The following is a 12,473-nucleotide window of genomic DNA, read 5'->3' as shown; positions in this document are numbered from 1 at the left end:
TGTGACTCACAAAGAAATACTTTGATGGCACTAAAAGTTTATGTTTATGTGTTTACATTATGTATTCCTTGGTACTTCAAAGACCATGTCCAAACTAAAAAACAGTATGCCTAGTTTGATCATGCAATGGAGAGTTGTTTTTATCTGTGATTCTGGCTTTTCAGATGACAGAAAACAGTGTTTCTCAAAGCCCTGCTTTCCTCCAGGGAACATCAATAAAAGCAAATTCTGCTGATTTGAGACATAAACCCCCATGTGTCTATCATATCTATCATGTTTGCCAGGAAATAGAGCATCTGGTTAGATGATTATAAAGAAAAAGGACATACTGTACAGATTCAGGTCACAACAATTTTAGATTTATTCTTCTGTTGTCTGGTCACTGTCTTCCAGAGTAAACATTAACATAACACTGAATATTTTAAGACTTTTTGAATCCAGAATCTTGTTCTGTCTTCAGTCTCTGTAGACATTCCTCAAATAATTGCACTGATGTGAAACACTGAGTTCTCAGACTTTGAAAACATTTGAGACACTTTGACTGCACAACCTTATACTCGCTAAAGACTAATAAAAACTACTGCACATAAAATTTATTTGACTTGAAACACAGGCTTACACAGAGAACAGATAAGGGAAACCGACACAGTTGGGACAAATTAACTAATAAAATAAAAGTAATTAACAAGACAACAGGGATTAAAACAATGAAACACATGGGCAAACTGGGTGAAGCATAACATGAACACAATGAAAACTAACTCCGGCCACACACAGGATATGTTACAGGTATTAAAAAGGTGGTGTTAAGTATATCTGTTTTCATAAGGCAAATAAATAAATAAAGCTGACAGTGCTTGTTGGTTCAGTTTATATGCACTTATTGCCCTGAGGAAATATGTGAGGTGTAAGAACACTTTCACCATCCTTACAGGATATTGAATGATATAGTATGTTTATTGATATGATAAACTCTGCAATTGCCAATAATGTTATTAAAAACTTGTAATATTATCTACTATTATTGTACGGCTTTGCGTGTGCCTTTTAATATTGATGCCGCTTAGTGTACTGAGGAAAAAGCAAGCCGATCCCTGTTGGAGTGTTGTGTGTGTGTGTGTGCATCGTGTGAGTTAATTCCAGCCTACACATTAGAAGAAAGTTCATGTTGTAATCTTGTTTATAAGTGTTGATTGTTTAAGTTATTGTAACTAAATTCGAGTGTTTAATGGTGTCTAACTATCGTATACGCACGATTCTCATCTGTCATCGAATTATTCGATCGCAAATGAGTCTACTGCTGTCATATTTTATGTTGAAAGTGAGAGATCGTTTTTTATGTTCAAGATGTCTGGAGTAAATTGCAAGTATAAGTGTGAGTTGATGATTTAGTTAAATGGCCTATTGTGATGCTAATGGCTAATCATGGCGCTAATGTATTTCCCGCTTATTGCAAGTAATATTCCACACAGATTGTACCATTATGGCAAGCCGTTTTAGCTTAAATTGTACCCAGACTTACTCGTCATAATTTCATTTTTACTAGTAACAATTCAATTAGAGAGCTCTACAATTCAATTCTTATTACAATTAGAGAGCTCTCGAATTCAATTCTTACTAGTAACAATTATAATTGTAAAGCTCTCTAATTCATTTATTACTAGTAAAAATGTAATTGCAGAGCTCTAATTCAATTACAGAGCTCTTGCATTCTTACTAGTAAGAATAGAATTAGAGTAAAAATGAAATTATGACGAGTAAGGCTGGGTACAATTTAAGCTAAAACGGCTTGCCATAGTACCATTGCTAACTATATTGGATTGTTAAATAATTGGATCTGAAGTATGTATTATTTACTTATTGTAATTTGTATTTATCTTTGTACAGACCACACGCAAACGCTTCAGAAAAGACATCGAAGCAGGAAATTGTGGTTGACTGAGTTCCTGACCATCCAGGGCGAGTGTTGCTTATTCTACAGTCCTAATTAAAATTTCCAATTCCAAACCCAACAAATGGTCCTTCCTTATACACTCCCCTGGATTAAGATGTCACCCAGTTCGGCACCAGTAAACCCTTCGGTCCAGCCTATGTACAAGATTATGATGTGGATATGGGTCTTTATAAATCAGCTTCACCAGTTAATACGAGAGAAGAAGCAGTGGAGTCATTTAATGATGATTACTCTTCATCACGTATTAGAGTATCTGCAGCAAAACCTCAAAGAGCAACGAATGAAAGGGTGTGCACAAGATCCAAGCAGGACCAAAATGCCATTGAGTTACTGGAAACCAAGACCGTTTGTGTAGAGGTGGATGGAATACACCTCTTGTTACGCAAGTGGGTCATGCCCTATATCTTCATGGCACTATGGAAAAGTCATGCCACCCCTACGAAGTACTGAGAGAAAACTTGCCATATACCTCCAACAGGCTGAAGCTTATTCCTCAGAAATCCAGAAATTGGTTCAGTCCTGACTCTGGCTAGCTCTGAACCTGTGGCCAGCACAAACGCTCTGGCTAGCCCATGAAAAGGTATAGACCCTTTTACAGTTGGTAAACATGGTGACGTTTTTTTGTGGGCGGAGCTTAGGTGGAGGCAGAAAGATCCATTTGGCCGCATCACTAACGCTAGTTAGCAAGGATTGTTAGCTTGTTTTTTAACAATGACTGGAGAAAATCTGATATTATCTTAATGTGTAAGGTCACTCAGTATCCAGGACCGCGATTGTTATTTCCAAAAGTTATTTTTAACGGACTGAACCAGATTGGCCGACCTGTAGCCGCCTACACGCTCACTCAATGCATGGATGATCTGACAGGATTAACGTACGTTACCTCGGTTGAGTGGCCTGACTTCTACACCTACCTTATAGAGAAACCGATCGTAAAGAGAAACTGAGGGCATATAAATCTTTAGATACCTATATGGTCCTGTACAAGACTTGTGTGTACGATCCGCAGTTCTGCCGAGCCAGCGCCGAGACCACGACAATGTAAAGAGTGACATTACAGTGCGATTTTAATGATGTGAATATTTTCTAGAAATAAAAGTTCCAGATACAGCATATTAATTTTTCATCAATTCTTGCACCGAACAACACAACAAGATGACATTTAATAATAGTAACAATTATTTAAGCTCCTTATTATGTAGCCGAATCTGTGCTAGCGCCGTGACGTAACAGTGACGTCGGCGCAAAAGGGGTCTATAGACCATTTCACAAGATGTAAACAGCACTGGTCCAGAAGCACTTCCTGTTTCAGTTTGTAACTGTTTTCTTTATTTCACATGTAAAGAAAACATCTTAAAGGTGTTTGTTTAACTTCTTGATTCAGTTTTATATGTTCTGTTGGTTGTATTTTTTATCCCAGCTTTTATGTAGTGTTAAAAAAATTAAACAGGAAGTGCTTCTGGGCCAGTGTTGTTTACATCTTGTGAAATGGTCTATAGGGATCCACTTTTGGTCTTAGCTGAAATTGCCCTGACATACTATCACCGGCCCATAAATGGTGCTCTCAACATGAGGATTATTTGTAAAGTTTTATCGAGTCAGTATGACCCCCTGGGATATATCCTTCCTTTCACAGAAATGTAACAGATGTGTATGTACGTAATATATTGATATTATTCATTTCACAGAACTTATCATTATTCCTATAGGTTTTAGGGGAGTATTTTTTAGAAAATGAGTCCACAAACACACAATTTGCCTATTTTTAACTTCAAAATGTGAATATTATCATAAATGTTACATTTGTAGTTTTTAAGAGACACACGAGCAGTAGGTAGATTCTTGTTTTAAAGCAAAATCCTTTTTAAACCAATATAATTTAGTCCGTTACGGGGTTGAGAATATAAGGTGTTTAAATCTGAAAATGATTTGTGGGAAAATATGATTTGTACTTGATTTTATTTTTATTCAGTTTGCACATTTTCGAGTTGTGAAAAAATAATCTAAAAAATTATTTCTGATTTAAACCGTATACCTGAAAAGGTCACAGTTATGGTCACAGTTATGTGGTTTTGAAATATGTGGCAAAGCAAATAAAATGCAAGAACTATTACTTCTGAATTTTTTTTAATCTATTTTTATTTTTACTTATTTTTATTTTATTATTTATAATTTTGAAAATGTTGTGGAAAAGAAAATAAACCAAAAAAAGTTATTTAGCAAGAAAACTGACAAAAAATTTGAATTTTTTTCCAAATGAGACATAAAAGCCCAATTTGAAATATATGTAACATAAAAAATTATCATAAACGCCCAGAGTGACATATATGACACATTACAGATCTTTGAAAAGGAGTGGTTGTATTTGAAAAACAACAGCAGAAACATGTTTTAAGAGGTCCATTTAGTCTGTTTTATATGCCCTATAATTTTCCTATAAGGGGAAATTGGTCCGGGTTCAAACATGATTTAAAAACATTTATATTGTCTTAGTGGCTTTTAATGGAGGATTTATTGCACAACAAAATGTTCACTCATTTACTTTTAAAAAACAGACATTTAATTAAAATAAACTGTGAGAAACTGATGTCATGCCCTTTGGCCACTGGAGTCTGTCTGGCCTGGCATGAAACGGTTTAGCAAAACATTTGGACAAGTAAAGAATCCAAGTAGCCTAGTAGTTCTTGAGTTCGATCCAAAACATGTTTTATGAGTCACTCCCAAAATAAACGATTAGCTAGTCTCTCGTGAGATATTTATATATAATAATGAAAAGAAAAGAAAATACACAAATAGCTTCCATGTTTCCACTTTAAAACGCTGTACAACAAGCGATTCTTTCCAGAAACTTTACTTGGTTCGGACATTAGCCAATCGGTTCAACCGATTCAGTGAAAAGATTCAAATGAACGACTGGCTCACAAATCGCTCGGACGTCGCTTATTCACTAGTGCCTGTAGGTTTTGGAAGTGAACATTAGACGATAGAAACAGACAGATGTTCATCATGGGGATTCAAATAATCTTGCTTTTAGTTGTAATTGCACACACGGGCACTGGCAACAATAACGGTAAGTAGATCATCAAATCAATATGCATAAAAAGTGACTTGTAATGTAATACCTTGCTGATGCGTAATTTAAAGAGTAAGTTCAACCAAAAATGCAAATTCTGTCATTAATTACTCACCATCAAGTTGCTCCAAAAGTTCATCTTGTTAATCTTCGGATCACAAATTAAAATCTGAGACTTTCTACACACCTACCAATTTGATGCTTCAAAAAGTTCATTAAGAGATTGTAAAACTAATCCATGAATTGAGCAGTTTTATCAATTTTCTAAAGTGACGTGATCGCTTTAAAGGATGACTGGATTGATTTTAGGATCATACTTTTTTGTGTAGGCAAGCCTTTGTTTCGGATTAAAATCAAAGAAAGCCTTTTCTCTAATGTGTCCAAATGTTTTCTCCTAATTATTCTCTGGTGTTGTTCTGAGAGCTGTCACTAATGGTGTTTTGTATTTATTACAGGTTCTGGCTGCATTCCGTGTCTAAGCTCTGACTATAACTCTTCAACAACGTATAACAGTACCGGTAATATGCAACACAATCTCTTGACAATTTGTATTTAATTTTTTGCAGAATTGGTGGCTTAAGTGTATAAACTCGTATAGTTTCATTCATAAAAGTTTTTGTACGGTCCGCTTACACCCCAGTGATGGTAATATTTAGGGGTGGATCTCATGCTTACTTTAAAAAAAAATAACTGGCCTATGTTTTAATAGTAAATGACCTTCACTCATTGTGTTTTGTGCTGCTTACAGATTCTGACTGCTGTCCGGATGACATTGAAGCTATGTTTGAAAGCAATAAGGTCCTAATGCCTACTTATAGGAGTAAGTTCAACCAAGAATGCAAATTCTGTCATTAATTACTCACCGTCAAGTTGCTCCAAATAAGACTTTTGTTCATTTTCAGATCACAAATTAAGATCTTTTTGCTGAAATCTGAGACTTTCTGTCCTTCTATTGACAGCTACACAACAACCACTTTAATGCTTCAAAAAGTTCATAAAGAGATCGTAAAACTAATCCATGAATTGAGCGGTTTGGTCAAAATTTTCTAAAGAGAAGTGTTCGCCTAATATGATGAACAGATTGAATTTAGTATCATGCTTTGTATCAGCAAGCCTAGGCTACTCTAATTTGTTTCGGATTAAATCAAAGAAAGCCTTTTCTCTAATGTGTCCAAATGTTTTCTCCTAATTATTCTCTGAGAGCTGTCACTAATGGTCTTTTGTATTGATTTGAGGTTTTATCTGCTTTCCACATCCTTGCTACTCTAACTATAACTCAACAACGTATAACAGTAATATGCAATAACATCTCATGACAATTTGTATTTGCGTTTTGCAGAATTGGTGTATAAACTCGTATTGTCATGAACCTGGTATCTCCCTCTGTCTCCTCCCCTTGCACCTCACTACCTGGACCATCTCTTTCCAGCCCTGGGTCTGCTGCACAGTTGTCTGTTTGTTTCGAAGGCGCCTTGTTTGTTTCCTACGGCATCCCTGAGTTATTTACAAACAAGACTTTGATATTGCCTATGGCATTCTTGTGTTATATTGAAGAGACTGTTTACCTACTTTCGCTTTTGGGTCCTCTCTCCTTATCTGTGACTCGTGTAATTTCATTCATAAAAGTTTTTGTATGATCCGCTTACACCCCAGTGATGGTAATGTTTAGGGGTGGATCTCATAAAAAAAAATAACTGGCCTATATTTTAATAGTATATGACTTTCACTCATTGTGTTTTGTGCTGCTTACAGAATCTGACTGCTGTCCGGATGAAATTCATGCTGTGATTGAAAGCAATAAGGTCCTAATGCCTACTTACAGGAGTAAGTTCAACCAAAAATGCAAATTCTGTCATTAATTACTCACCGTCAAGTTGCTCCAAATAAGACTTTTGTTCATTTTCAGATCACAAATTAAGATCTTTTTGATGAAATCTGAGACTTTCTGTCCTTCTATTGACAGCTACACAACAACCACTTTAATGGTTCAAAAAGTTCATAAAGAGATCGTAAAACTAATCCATAAATTGAGCGGTTTGGTCAAAATTTTCTAAAGAGACGTGATCGCTTTATATGATGAACAGATTGAATTTAGTATCATGCTTTGTATCAGCAAGCCTAGGCTACTATAATTTGTTTCGGATTAAAGCAAAGAAAGCCTTTTCTCTAATGTGTCCAAATGTTTTCTCCTAATTATTCTCTGAGAGCTGTCACTAATGGTCTTTTGTATTGATTTGAGGTTTTATCTGCTTTCCACATCCTTGCTACTCTAAGTATAACTCAACAACGTATAACAGTAATATGCAATAACATCTCATGACAATTTGTATTTACGTTTTGCAGAATTGGTGTATAAACTTGTATTGTAATGAACCTGGTATCTCCCTCTGTCTCCTCCCCTTGCACCTCACTACCTGGACCATCTCTTTCCAGCCCTGGGTCTGCTGCACAGTTGTCTGTTTGTTGCGAAGACGCCTTGTTTGTTCCCTACGGCATCCCTGAGTCATTAATTACTCACCATCAAGTTGCTCCAAATAAGACTTTCGTACATCTTCGGATCACAAATTAAGATCTTTTTGGTGAAATCTGAGACCTTTCTGTCCTTCTATTGACAGCTACACAACAACCACTTTAATGGTTCAAAAAGTTCATAAAGAGATCGTAAAACTAATCCATGAATTGAGCGGTTTGGTCAATTTTCTAAAAAGAAGTGATCGCTTTATATAATGAACAGATTGAATTTAGTATCATGCTTTGTATCAGCAAGCCTAGGCTACTATAATTTGTTTCGGATTAAAGCAAAGAAAGCCTTTTCTCAAATGTGTCCAAATGTTTTCTCCTAATTATTCTCTGGTGTTGTTCTGAGAGCTGTCACTAATGGTCTTTTGTATTTATTATAGCTTATAATTGCATTCGGTGTCCTCCGGGATACTCTAACTCTAACTCTCCAACAACATATAACGGTAATATGCAACACAATCTCATGACATTTTGTATTTATGTTTGCAGAATTGGTGGCTTAAGTGTATAAACTCGTATAATTTCATTCATTAAAGTTTTTGTACCGTCCGCTTACACAACAGTGATGGTAATATTTAGGGGTGGATCTCATGCTTACTTTAAAAAAAAAATAACTGGCCTATGTTTTAATAGTATATGACCTTCACTCATTGTGTTTTGTGCTGCTTACAGATTCCAACTGCTGTCCGGATGACATTAATGCTGTGTTTGAAAACAATAAGGTCCTAATGCCTACTTATAGGAGTAAGTTCAACCAAAAATGCAAATTCTGTCATTAATTACTCACCGTCAAGTTGCTCCAAAAAAGACTTTCGTTCATCTTCGGATCACAAATCAAGATCTTTTTGATGAAATCTGAGACCTTTCTGTCCTTCTATTGACAGCTACACAACAACCACTTTAATGGTTCAAAAAGTTAATAAAGAGATCGTAAAACTAGTCCATGAATTGAGCGGTTTGGTCAATTTTCTAAAGAGACGTGATCACCTTATATGACTAACAGATTGAATTTAGTATCATGCTTTGTATCAGCAAGCCTAGGCTACTCTAATTTGTTTCGGATTAAAAGCAAAGAAAGCCTTTTCTCAAATGTGTCCAAATGTTTTCTCCTAATTATTCTCTGGTGGTGTTCTGAGAGCTGTCTCTAATGGGCTTTTGTATTTATTACAGGTTCTGAATGCATTCCTCGTGCTTGCTACTATGACCCGAACTCTCCAACAACGTATAACAGTAATATGCAACACAATCTCATGACAATTTGAATTTAAGTTTTGCAGAATTGGTGTAAAAACTCGTATAATTTAATTCATAAAAGTTTTTGTATGGTCCGCTTACACCATGGTAATGTTTAGGGTTGGATCTCATGCTTACTTAAAAAAAAAGAAATAATAAGCCTATGTTTTAATAGTATATGACCTTCACTTATTATGTTTTGTGCTGCTTACAGATTCTGACTGCTGTCCGGGTAAAATTTTATACATGATGGAACCCGATTCAAAATATTATCCAAACAGTAAGTTCAACCAAGAATGCAATTTCTGTCATTAATTACTCACCGTCAAGTTGCTCCAAATAAGACTTTTGTTAATCTTTGGATCACAAATTAAGATCTTTTTGATGAAATCTGAGACTTTCTGTCCTTCTATTGACAGCTACACAACAACCACTTTAATGGTTCAAAAAGTTCATATAGAGATCATAAAACTAATCCATGAATTGAGCGGTTTGGTCCAAATTTTCTAAAGAGAAGTGATCGCTTTATATGATGAACAGATTGAATTTAGTATCATGCTTTGTATCAGCAAGCCTAGGCTTCTATAATTTGTTTCGGATTAAAAGCAAAGAAAGCCTTTTCTCAAATGTGTCCAAATGTTTTCTCCTAATTATTCTGTGAGAGCTGTCACTAATGGGCTTTTGTATTTATTACAGGTTCTGACTGCGGTCCGTGTCCTCCTAGCTACTATGACTATTACTCTCCAACAATGAATAACAGTAATATGCAACACAATCTCATGACAATTTGTATTTACGGTTTGCAGCATTGGTGGCTTATGTGTATAAACTTGTGTAATTTCATTCATAAAAATGTTTGTGGTCCACTTACGCCGGTGGTAATGTTTAGGGTTGGATCTCATGTTTACTTCATATATATATATATATATATAAATAACTCTGTGTTTTAATAGTAGTCTAGGCCTAGGCTATATGACCTTCACTCATTGTGTTTTTTGCGGGTTACAGATTCTGACTGCTATATGTGTTATAATACGAGGCAACAGCTTGTCAAGGTCATTCCAGGTGGGTCTCTCATTCCACTTCGACAAAACAGCAGTTTCACACGGGACGTGAAAAGCGCAAGGCATAGCATACGGGCCCTATTTTAACGATCTGAAACGCAAGTGTCAAAGCACAAGTAACTTTGTGGTCGCATCCCGGCGCTGTTGCTATTTTCCCCCGGCGGGATAAATGCCTCTTGCAACTGGCGCAAATCTAAAAGGGGTTGGTCTGAAGTAGCTTCATTATTCATAGGTGTGGTTTGGGTGTAACGTGAAATAAACCAATCAGAGCATCATCCAACATACCCTTTAAGAGCAGGTGCGCATGTTGCATGACGGATTGTTATTATAACGGCGGGTTTACCAGGAGCGTTCACAGCTGATGAGACCGACAATCTTGTCAGGGCAATAAAAAACAGAGAAGTGATGTCGTATGGGGATGGGAAACCCTCGCACATCAGCGTCGGTTAAACATATACACATGTTTCTTGCCACTAATGGGCAAACAGGTCTGATCCTTCAGTAGGCTACTACAATTAGCCTTTTGGGAAAAAAAAATGGGTAATTACTGTAGGTTTTTCCATCTTCATGTAAACCAAAATGATTTCATTTTCCAAAATGAAAATGATTTAAAAAAAAATAAATAATTGTAAGCCTATGTTTTAATAGTATATGACCTATATTAATTGTGTTTTGTGCTGCTTACAGATTCTGACTGCTGTCTGGATGAAACTGGACCGATGTTGGAAGCTCCAATGTCTAATTTAAAGAGTAAGTTCAAACAAGAATGCAGTTTCTGTCATTAATTACTCACCATCAAGTTGCTCCAAATAAGACTTTCGTTCATCTTCAGATCACAAATTAAGATCTTTTTGATGAAATCTGAGACTTTCTGTCCTTCTATTGACAGCTACACAACCACCACTTTAATGGTTCAAAAAGTTCATAAAGAGATCATAAAACTAATCCATGAATTGAGCGGTTTGGTCAATTTTCTAAAGAGACGTGATCGCTTTATATAATGAACAGATTGAATTTAGTATCATGCTTTGTATCAGCAAGCCTAGGCTACTATAATTTGTTTCGGATTAAAACCAAAGAAAGCCTTTTCTCAAATGTGTCCAAATGTTTTCTCCTAATTATTCTCTGGTGGTGTTCTGAGAGCTGTCTCTAATGGTCTTTTGTATTTATTACAGGTTCTTTGTGCATTCCTCGTGCTTGCTACAATGACCGTATCTCTCTAACGACGTATAACAGTAATATGCAACACAATCTCATGACAATTTGTATTTATGTTTTGCAGAATTGGTGGCTTATGTGTATAAACTCGTATAATTTCATTCATAATAATGTTTGTACGGCCCGCTTACACCAGTGGTAATGTTTATGGGTGGATCTCTTGCTTACTTTTTAAAAAATGATTATATGTTTTAATAGTGTTTTGTGCGGGTTACAGAGTTTAACTGCTGTCTTCATGTTTCATATATAGATTACACAATTCTCCAAGGATTTTCCGTGATGTGGAACATCTCCACCAAATCCGCTGACTTCCTCAAAGGCGTGATAGTCACACGCGTCATGCCCTCGTTCTACATCTTCATCATCCTCATTAGTTTGCCGCTGAACGCTGTGGCCTTGGTGACGTTCACCTGTAGGATTAAAGCCAAGAAACCCGCTGTGATCTACATGTCTCACCTGGCGTGTGTGGACCTGTTCTTCACCCTGTTGCTGCCTCTGAAGATCCACTACCAGCTGAACGCTTCAGATTGGGTGTTCGGGGAGGTGGCGTGTCGTGTGCTCAGTGCTGCGTACTACTGCTACATGTACTGCTCCATACTTCTGATGATGTGCATAAGTGTGGACAGACTGCTGGCTGTGGCGCTTCCCATCACCTCTCAAACCTGGAGGAGCACAAGGAAAGCCACGTGTGTGTGTGTGCTGGTCTGGCTGCTGGCGCTCGCTGGTACGGTGCCACTTCTCTCAATGAGACAAACGCTCAAGGTCGAGGGTGTGGGCGTCACTTGTCATGATGTACTGCGCCAAAACGACCCTTCAAGGCTGTCTTATGTGTATCTCTTCTCCATTCTCTCTTGCCTCTACTTCTTCTTGCCACTGGTTGTCACCTTAGTGAGCTACTGTACTATCATATATGTACTCAGTGCGAAGTCTAAACACTTAGCATCATCATCATCACCTTCAGGCGTTCGAAGGAAAGCTGTGATTATGGCTATTACTGTGCTGATTGAGTTCGTGTTGTGTTTTGCTGCAACCAATGGCCTCCTGTTGTACCACTATGTTCGTTTAGCTACAAGAAGATACATTGGCGAGGGAGATTCATCATATATTGTTTACCTGTTGGCTGTGTGTTTGGGGAGCACAAGTGTTGTTCTGGACCCTCTTCTGTACTACTACGGCTCGTCTCAGTCCAGACAGCAAATGAGATCTGTGTTTTGGTGCAGAAAGGCAAAAAAAGTGAAAACCGTAAACATATGAAATCTCTCACTAGCAGCACAATAGAAGAACGTCTCTTGAAGATTTCTCCGAAAACAACAACTGCCATATTCTTGCTTGATAAGGTCACTACACTGTATTTAACTGCCAGTATTAACCAAGTGTTCCTACATGAGATGTAAGTCATTTCTCTGTATGC

At 36.9% G+C, this 12,473-nt stretch overlaps 1 protein-coding gene across 6 annotated transcripts in view; it reads left to right on the top strand.

Moving 5' to 3' along the window:
- The window catches only part of LOC120487240 (proteinase-activated receptor 1), a 12,521-nt gene extending 163 nt beyond the window's left edge, over positions 1-12,358 (top strand). The window contains exons 1-14 of one of the 6 annotated variants that reach the window (XM_089133463.1): positions 1,097-1,128; positions 1,888-2,828; positions 5,483-5,545; positions 5,776-5,847; positions 6,780-6,851; positions 7,928-7,990; positions 8,220-8,291; positions 8,718-8,777; positions 8,995-9,060; positions 9,477-9,539; positions 9,789-9,845; positions 10,532-10,594; positions 11,020-11,079; positions 11,313-12,358. In XM_089133463.1, coding sequence (XP_088989589.1) covers positions 5,808-5,847; positions 6,780-6,851; positions 7,928-7,990; positions 8,220-8,291; positions 8,718-8,777; positions 8,995-9,060; positions 9,477-9,539; positions 9,789-9,845; positions 10,532-10,594; positions 11,020-11,079; positions 11,313-12,316 — 1,620 coding nt within the window. In that variant the 5' untranslated portion in view covers positions 1,097-1,128; positions 1,888-2,828; positions 5,483-5,545; positions 5,776-5,807 and the 3' untranslated portion in view covers positions 12,317-12,358. Of the gene's footprint in view, positions 1-1,096; positions 1,129-1,887; positions 2,829-4,758; positions 5,025-5,482; positions 5,546-5,775; positions 5,848-6,366; positions 6,852-7,927; positions 7,991-8,219; positions 8,292-8,717; positions 8,778-8,994; positions 9,061-9,476; positions 9,540-9,788; positions 9,846-10,531; positions 10,595-11,019; positions 11,080-11,312 lie in introns of those variants that run through there. The other 5 variants (XM_089133462.1, XM_089133464.1, XM_089133460.1 and 2 more) reach the window with 5 other exon arrangements.
- Positions 12,359-12,473: the final 115 nt, after the last annotated feature.

This window comes from Pimephales promelas, chromosome 7 (genome assembly GCF_988280905.1).
Source record: "Pimephales promelas chromosome 7, fPimPro1.hap1.1, whole genome shotgun sequence".
NCBI classification, from domain to species: Eukaryota; Metazoa; Chordata; class Actinopteri; order Cypriniformes; family Leuciscidae; genus Pimephales; species Pimephales promelas.
The sequence above is the reverse complement of the archived record's forward strand: the minus strand, read 5'-3'. Positions and strand labels throughout refer to the sequence as shown.